Source organism: Sinocyclocheilus grahami, unplaced genomic scaffold, assembly GCF_001515645.1.
Source record: "Sinocyclocheilus grahami isolate Dianchi unplaced genomic scaffold, SAMN03320097.WGS_v1.1 scaffold2761.1, whole genome shotgun sequence".
Classification (NCBI taxonomy): Eukaryota; Metazoa; Chordata; class Actinopteri; order Cypriniformes; family Cyprinidae; genus Sinocyclocheilus; species Sinocyclocheilus grahami.
This window is the reverse complement of record NW_015507939.1, coordinates 8,828-17,976: the sequence shown is the minus strand read 5'-3', so window position 1 is coordinate 17,976 and position 9,149 is coordinate 8,828. Positions and strand designations below refer to the sequence as shown.

At 39.3% G+C, this 9,149-nt stretch overlaps 1 protein-coding gene across 1 annotated transcript in view; it reads right to left on the bottom strand.

Moving 5' to 3' along the window:
* Positions 1-9,149, bottom strand: part of LOC107575624 (transcriptional repressor p66-alpha-like) — a 22,973-nt gene that overhangs the window by 12,726 nt on the left and 1,098 nt on the right. The window contains exons 3-9 of the mRNA XM_016261981.1: positions 8,999-9,149; positions 8,600-8,695; positions 7,265-7,393; positions 6,263-6,424; positions 4,937-5,159; positions 1,757-2,121; positions 341-571 (exon numbers count right to left, since the gene is read on the bottom strand). The exon at positions 8,999-9,149 is cut by the window's right edge and continues 35 nt beyond it. Of these exons, the coding sequence (XP_016117467.1) occupies positions 341-571; positions 1,757-2,121; positions 4,937-5,159; positions 6,263-6,424; positions 7,265-7,393; positions 8,600-8,695; positions 8,999-9,149 (1,357 nt within the window). The remainder of the gene's footprint in view (positions 1-340; positions 572-1,756; positions 2,122-4,936; positions 5,160-6,262; positions 6,425-7,264; positions 7,394-8,599; positions 8,696-8,998) is intronic.

Genomic DNA, 9,149 nt, shown 5'->3' with positions numbered 1-9,149 from the left:
AAGAAATAAACAAAAACTAAAATAAAAAAAAGGTAAATCTATATATATATATATATATATATATATATATATATGAAAACTAATAAAAACAACAACAACAAAAAACTCAAATTAAAATGAGAACCGAATAAAGAATTTAAGTTAGTTGTTAATGTAACATTTTTAAATAAAAACTAAAACGGAACAAACTTAAAAAGTAAACCTAAATAGCAATAAAAAAGATAAAAATGACAAAAACACATCACAAAATTACTACATATTGTAACTAAAATGAAAAGTAAAACAAAAACAAAGAACAAAACTAAAAGTTCATTCAAAGCACAAACTGAATCTATATAACTAGCCGTAGTAGAGCGAGTTCTGAGCAGAATCTACCTGCTGCGCTGCTGCTCCGTTTCCTCGCGCTGCTGCTGCTGACCTTTGACCCCTGACGCTCTGCATGCTTACCTGGCCTGCTGACCAGAGCGGCGGCCGCCACGGCGTTCTGCAGCTGAGAGGACGGGGAGAAGACGTGAGGAACGACACGTATCGCAGACGGCTGCACGCTACGGGCCGACGCACTCTGAGACACCTGGAAGAACAAAAACCTGCGTCAGTCACGCTGAAGAACCAGACTGACCTCAGACTGACCTCAGACTCAGACAGATCGCTGAATTCAAGCAGTGGATCTCACAGCACTGTTTAGTGCTCGCGTAACCGAGTAAACACATCTGCTCTAGTGAGCTCGCGCTGCGTAGTTTGAACTTTGATCCGAGCGGATAAACGGTCTGTGTGGTGCGTTTCAGATTAGTCACACTGTTTCGTTCCGCTTTTGGTGCATAAACATTATATCGAACATTTATCAAACTCTTCATATCGTTTTATTGAAGAAAATTATTTCGCGATCATTTTCGTTATCGAACTATCGCCCAGCCCTACCTCAGACCGACCTCAGTCTCAGACTAACCTCAGACCGACCTCAGACTGACCCCAAACTAACCTCAGACCGACCTCAGACCGATCTCAGACTGACCCCAAACTAACCTCAGACCGACCTCAGACCGATCTCAGACTGACCCCAAACTAACCTCAGACCGACCTCAGACCGATCTCAGACTGACCCCAAACTAACCTCAGACCGACCTCACTACCTAACATTGTTCGGGAGGCAGACACACTCTGTCAGTTTAAATCTAGATTAAAAACCCATCTCTTTAACCTGGCTTACACATAACACACTAATATGCTTCTAATATTCAAATCCGTTAAAGGATTGTTAGGCTGCATTAATTAGGTCAACCGGATCCGGGAACACTTCTCATAACACCCGATGTACTTGGTACATCACTAGAAGAATGGTATCTACGCTAATATTAGTCTGTTTCTCTCTTATTCCGAGGTCACCGTAGCCTCCAGATCCAGTCTGAATCCAGATCAGATGGTGAATCAGCACCTAGAGATGACTTCTACAGCCCTGAATGTCAGCGGAGATCAGGACAACTAGATGAGCCCCAGAGACTGATCCCCTGTAAAGACCTTGTCTCAGACGACCACAGGAACCAGATGAGTCCTCTGCACAATCTGACTTTGCTGCAGCCTGCAATTAAACTGCTGGTTTCGTCTGACCAGAGGAGAACGGAACACTATTTCGACACACTATTTCCCTGTTTAATACTGTAAAGCTGTTTTGACATAATCTGCATTGTAAAAAGCGCTGTATAAATAACGGTGACTTGACTGACCTCAGACTGACAGATGCACAGCTGCGACGCCTCACCTGTTTGACGGCCGCAGCGGAGCGGCTCACGGTCTGAGCTGAAGATGAGGAGCGCGCTTTGACCTGATCGGCCTTCATCCTGTGAGCAGAGGAGGAGGAGGATGAAGAGGCAGGGGGCGTGGCATGCTGCAGCACTCGCTGATCGATCTCCCGCTCCTGCTGAAGCGCCTTGACGAATGCCACCTTCAGCCGATTGGTGTGTTCGGCCTTCAGCAGCTTCTTCTGATTGGACGACATGCACTGCTCACACATGACGGCTCCGCCCTCGTCTCGGCGCCAGCAGCAGGTGAAGTCCGTCTGACACTGAGAGCAGCAGCTCGGCTCTCCAGCGCTGACCACCAGACCGGCGTACAGACCCTGCTTACCTGACACACACACACACCGGTCAGAACATCAGCACATCAGATCATGTAAACATTCTAACAGTACATGACACTTACTGTGATGTTTGGCGTCTAATTATATTCAGACAGAAAGTAAAACAATCCTGCAGTGCTTCTGTATCTTTACAAACTCTCATTTATATTGTGCCGCTATGAAAATAAAATCTCAGGACTGTTCTAACATGAGCTGCTCATCTCTCATCACTTCAACTCCATACTGAAAATATGGTATAAAAATAATAAATAATAGAAAATAATAAAATAATATTGCAATATAATAAGATAATAATAGCAATAATATGAAAATAAATGTGAAAATAAATATATGTATATGAAAATTATATAAATAATATAAATATGAAAAAATATATAATATTGCAATATGATCAAAATAATATGAAATAATACAAAATTATTATAATAAAAAATTTTAATGCTAAAAAGAAATAGAATATTTCAATGTGATGATAATAATATTGTAACATTCTAAAAATAACAATATGCTAAAAAAGAAATAAAACATTTAAATATGATGCTAATAAAAAATATATTAGTGATAATATTTCAGTATGATAAAAATATATGAATAATAGACAAATTAGGGCTGTCAGTTTAACGTGTTAACTTAATTAGTTATGAAAAAAGAACGCGATTAAAATATTTTAACGCAGTTAACGCACTGGCCCCGCCCCCAGATCTATACATCATCTTACATTTCATACAGCTGACTGCTGACAAATACGACGCAGAGCAACAACTCCATAAATGCAGCTATGCCCTAAAATTAAAAAGCAAAAACAGTTCAGTAAATAAGAAGTTTATATTGTTTTATATTTTAAACACAATATTGTCTGTTTTTGCTCAGTTTTGTCAACAAAAGTATTACCTATATAGCCACTGCAGAACTGTCTGTGAGCAGCACAGCAGTGTTTAGTTTCTGAATGAATCCGAGGTTTGAATGAATCGAGTGAATGAAAGACTCAAAAACATTTACCGCCACCTGCTGGCCGTTTTATTTTCTTATTTAGAGTATTATTTCATTAAAAGATGGGGAAAAAACCTTTAAAGACATAGTTCACCCCCAAAAAATTTTATTATGTCATCATTTACTCAAACCTGAATGACTTACTTTCTTTTGTGGAAAAGAATAATATGCGATATGATAAAAACAATATGATAATAAAAGAAAAACAATAAACAAACATGGAGATGGACTTTTTTACACATTTTTGATTCGGTCTTCTATATTTTCAGTGTGATTCGATTCACGATTTTGATTTCACGATTCAATTTTCTCACGATTTTTTTAACAAAATGAGATTGAAGACATTATACAGTAAATGAAAAGGTACGTCTTTTAATAGGATATTGCTGCATGTTTTGTTTTTTTTGAGTGAAGTTGAAATATAACAAAACTAAATTGAGATTTTAAAACAAACCGCAAATCAAATTAGCAAGTAACACAAATAAAAGAAAGTTCTTCATATAAACAAACTAAGGCAACCATCATCCAAATAAAGATGCAGCATACATGCAGCATGAGCAGTTTTTAATCTAAATTAGACTGTATAATTTCTAAATCTGAAGCAAAAACAGAATGGTCTGACTTTAGTTTTGTGAAACTATTCTACACAAAACATATCTGAAGGAAGCAGCAGACGAGCTGAATGAGACGCAGATTCACTCTCTGCCAGCAGGTGGCACTCATGAACAGCAATGATACAGTGTTTCCGTGGTTACCGCTGTAATCCTCTGTAGGATGCATATATGAAGTGTCCTCAGCCTAGAATGAAACGAGACGGCCTTCGTAGGACGGGTGGAAAAGGAAACGGGAAGTATCTCGTTGCTATGCCAACACATTTAGAGCATCGTTGCGCTCTCACACTACTTAAATGAAGGAAATTATTTCTAAATTTGGAAAGTAATTTAAAAAAAAAAAAAGCTTTTACTTGTTTTATTTTGTTCAATGTTTGAGGAGCTGCAGCGTACCCACAGCAGGCATCTGTTAGAGGAAAAAAAAGGAGGATGATTTTAAAAACAAAGTTTATCCGTTTTTACCGAGGCGAATTATAATGTGTTTATGTAGTATGTTGGACTAGTTTAAGTGTTTATGTAGTTAATAAAACCTTACTTGTATCACACTTGACGTGTTCATTGTTTACTCATAACCGGAGTCAATAATCATGCAGATTTACGTTACAAACTTATAGAATTGTACAGTAAGAAAGTTATTTCCTTTAACCAGGAAATTAACGTTCTTAGAATTGACAAGACGGTTGACCCTGAGTGGTCAGCTAAATATCTACAGTGGATCTAAAATATGAATAGTTAATTATAACTAGTTATGGTTAATTAATCATATTTCCCCATGAGCTGATCCGCTACAGAACGCTACTTTAATATGTATCGTTCAGAGGCAAGATGAAAAGAAAATATCACGTAAACTTTTCTAAAGACAGAGATACATTCATACTCCAATTGTATCGCGATTTGTTTGGCATCTCAACCGATTTGAATCGTCACATATTTGACGGCTCGTGGTTCATCGTTACATCCCTAACGGTGATTAAGCTTGACACTATCGAACGAGAACAGAGAATAATTGAGCTGAAAAATCACACTATATCGTCTCCTGTAATGTTTGTTTAAAGTCCCTAATGGAAGTTTTATAGCTAAACTCATTGATATCTAACTGAAGAACACTGCAGTGCTGACACGTTTCTCTTTCTGATTATTACTGTGCAGCTGCTGTATGAAGCCCTGTGTAAAGCGCTGTGTTTGTGGCGCTGATCCGCACCTCGGCCCAGAGACTGCAGCAGGTTCTGCACCACCTCCTCCAGCCCCAGCAGGTAGATGAACTCGTTACTGGCTGCTGACGGCACGAAGGTGAGCTGCGGCGAGGACGGTTTGGGCGGAGGGATCTCCAGCAGCGTCTTCTCCAGCTGTTTGCGCAGCGCTAGTTTAGCCGCCTGACCAGCGTTCGACATGCCTGACCCAGACTTCAGGTTTGAGCCGGCGGCCTGCGGGACACAGTCAGTGAGTTAGGGATATATGAGACCCTGGAGCACAAAAGCAGTGTTAAGTCGCTGGGGGATATTTGTAGCAATAGCCAACAATACATTGTATGGGTCACAATTATACATTTCTCTTTTATGCCAAAAATCATTAGGATATTAAGTAAAGATCATGTTCCATGAAGATATTTTGTAAATGTCCTACCGTAAATATATCAAAACTTAATGTTTGATTAGTAATATGCATTGCTAAGAACTTCATTTGAACAACTTTAAAGATGATTTTCTCAATATTTAGATTTTTTTGCACCCTCAGATTCCAGATTTTAAAATATTGTCCGCTCCTAACAAACCATACATCAATGGAAAGCTTATTTATTCAGCTTTCAGATGTCCACATCTCAATTTCCGAAAATTGACCCTTATGACTGGTTTTGTGCTCCAGGGTCACATACTAACTTTATTATAATACTGTTATAACTGATTATGTGGAACACCTAGTAAACGGATATTTAATAAAATGCCACGATTATCTTGTCATAATTATCATAATTACAAGATGGCATCTAAGAAATTCAACTAATAATGAATACCATACTAATAAGCATTAGTTATTGCTGAATAGTGTTGAACTTTCTTCTCCTGCGTCATATTCTTCATGAGATGTGTTTGAGCGGCGCCCTCTACTGTACAGACGTGAATTTACATTTCCTTCAGCCTGAGGCGCATTCACTTCACTTTTATTGTGAAAGCGCTTTTACGTTTGTAAAAGAAGAACTTTTTTATATTAAAAACAAACAAGCAAGCCCTGCCCAGACTTAAAAATGAACTCAAAAGTAACAACGCATTACTTTCCATAAAAAGTAACGTAGTTAGTTACTTTTTTAGGGAGTAACGCAATATTGTAATGCATTACTTTTAAAAGTACCTTTCCCCAACACTGTTCGTGAGCATTTAAGTGTGCAGTTAAAAACTAGCCTAGAGCGCCATCTGCTGTTCAAATCTATGCTCAGAATCGATCCTCGAATTGTGATGCATCGATTCATCGTCCCAGCCCTAGAATTCAGTGTGAAGCACTAGAGAGTTCTCCGTGGACAGACGTCACACACCTGGCTGATGCTGAGAAGCAGGCCTGTGCTGGGGATGGAGGTCATGCGTATGAGGCCGGGCTGGATGATCTTGTGTCCCGGGACGCTGCTCAGCGTGGCTCTGGGAGCGAGGAGCAGCGGAGGAGGCCCTGAGGAGTTCTGCTGCTGTCTGAGGCTGGAGACCTGCAGCGGCGACACCAAGATCGACTGCAGCGCAAGAGACATATATAAGTGGTCAACCGATATATCGGCCGATATTTGGCATTTTTCAAATATCGGCGTCAGCTGATACAGTCTTCTGTTTGTCCGATATGTTCAAGACGGGACTTTTATTTTGACGGCGCTGAAAACGGCACATTCTCAGTCAATTAGACAAACAGTTGTCTAACACGGATAGAAGTCTGTCTAATAATCAGATAGAACTGTTAAATAAAGGAATTAAAATGTATATTAAAAAGTATATAACGATTGCTTTTATATTGTTAGTAACAGAAAGGCAAACATTATAATACTTTCTCGTTTGTCGTCAGCATTCAGGAAATATGCATTTATATCATTTAAACAAGTCTTTTAATGACTAATGAACATCTAATTTCAAAGATCTTGTGAAGTGTGCTTTTGTATTTTGCATGATCGCGTGTTCCTGAATTGAATGCGGACAGGAGGAGAGTTCAGCTTCACTGGAGACGCGCAATCAACTCGTGCTTTATTTGAAAAATTATGATTCCCAATGCACACAAACTTCCCAGAATACCGAGTACCCTGTTGGTTACAGTTTACTTCCTTTTTAATTATATTTGTATTAAATATGTATTAATTTGTGAAAAATACTAAAGTATAAGTATGTTTATTTTACACATTTATTTTTAAATCCATTTTAAAAATCCAAATATTAATTCAAATAAAATGATATCAGCTTTATATCGGCCACCCTGTTTTTCCAAGATATCGGCATCGGCTGTCAAAAAACCAGTATCGGTCGACCACTGGTCAGCGCATGTCCAGACAGGTGAGGAGACGCACCTGAGCTCCTCTGAGCAGCGGAGGCATGATGATCCGAGCGCTGTGTTTGGACAGCGGAGGAGGAATCACTGTCCCAGAAGCCCAAGCAGAGATCACCTGACCAACAACAGCAGCACATTCACAACCACACTCTCACATCTGTTCCTGGACACAAACGCTCACGAGACAGGTAACACTTTAATTCACTGCATCCGTTACACACGTTACACGTACTTGGAGATGTAATGGTATGAACATTTCTTATCATGATTATAGTGACCAAAATTATCACGGTTATCAGTATTTTCACGGTAATGTTCAAATGTGGATGAAATTTAGTTATTGACCAAATACTTATTTTCCACCATAATTTGCAAATAAATTCTTTAAAAATCCTACAATGTGATTTTCTGGATTTTTTTTTTCTCATTTTGTCTCTCATAGTTGAGGTATACCTATGATGAAAATTACAGGCCTCTCTCATCATTTTAAGTGGGAGAACTCACACAATTGGTGGCTGACTAAATACTTTTTTTCCCCACTGTATATACACACATACTAGTGGACAACCGATATATCGCCAATGCCGATAAGTTTTTCATTTTGGCCGACTTTTATTCAGGACTTTTATTTTTGACGGTGTTGAGAACGGCAGCGCCTGAACACACAGTGGTCACATTCTCCCTCTTGTTCGCCGTCGTCGTTAACAGATCTGACTAATACTGATAGAAGTCTGCCTAAGAATCCGATAGAACTGTTAAACAAAGGAATTCAAATGTATACAAAAAAGTATTATAACGATTGCTTTTATATTGTTAGTAACAGAAAGGCAAACATTATAATACTTTCTCGTTTGTCGTCAGCATTCAGGAAATATGCATTTATATCATTTAAACAAGTCTTTTAATGACTAATGAACATCTAATTTCAAAGATCTTGTGAAGTGTGCTTTTGTATTTTGCATGATCGCGTGTTCCTGAATTGAATGCGGACAGGAGGAGAGTTCAGCTTCACTGGAGACGCGCAATCAACTCGTGCTTTATTTGAAAAATTATGATTCCCAATGCACACAAACTTCCCAGAATACCGAGTACCCTGTTGGTTACAGTTTACTTCCTTTTTAATTATATTTGTATTAAATATGTATTAATTTGTGAAAAATACTAAAGTATAAGTATGTTTATTTTACACATTTATTTTTAAATCCATTTTAAAAATCCAAATATTAATTCAAATAAAATGATATCAGCTTTATATCGGCCACCCTGTTTTTCCAAGATATCGGCATCGGCTGTCAAAAAACCAGTATCGGTCGACCACTGGTCAGCGCATGTCCAGACAGGTGAGGAGACGCACCTGAGCTCCTCTGAGCAGCGGAGGCATGATGATCCGAGCGCTGTGTTTGGACAGCGGAGGAGGAATCACTGTCCCAGAAGCCCAAGCAGAGATCACCTGACCAACAACAGCAGCACATTCACAACCACACTCTCACATCTGTTCCTGGACACAAACGCTCACGAGACAGGTAACACTTTAATTCACTGCATAACACTGCTTTTGTGCTGCAGGGACACAGATAAATCGGATTGAGACATTATAGGACTGAGGTTTAGGATTGTGTGTAACACTCATGATTAAAGTCAGATCAAGTTCTTATTCTGAAACACTGACTCTGTTTTTTAATGCTCTTCCTGATGATCTGTATTCAGCATTAAACACCTGATTTAATCAGACTGATGGAGAAGCGTCACACACCTGGCTGATGCTGAGAAGCAGGCCTGTGCTGGGGATGGAGGTCATGCGTATGAGGCCGGGCTGGATGATCTTGTGTCCCGGGACGCTGCTCAGCGTGGCTCTGGGAGCGAGGAGCAGCGGAGGAGGCCCTGAGGAGTTCTGCTGCTGTCTG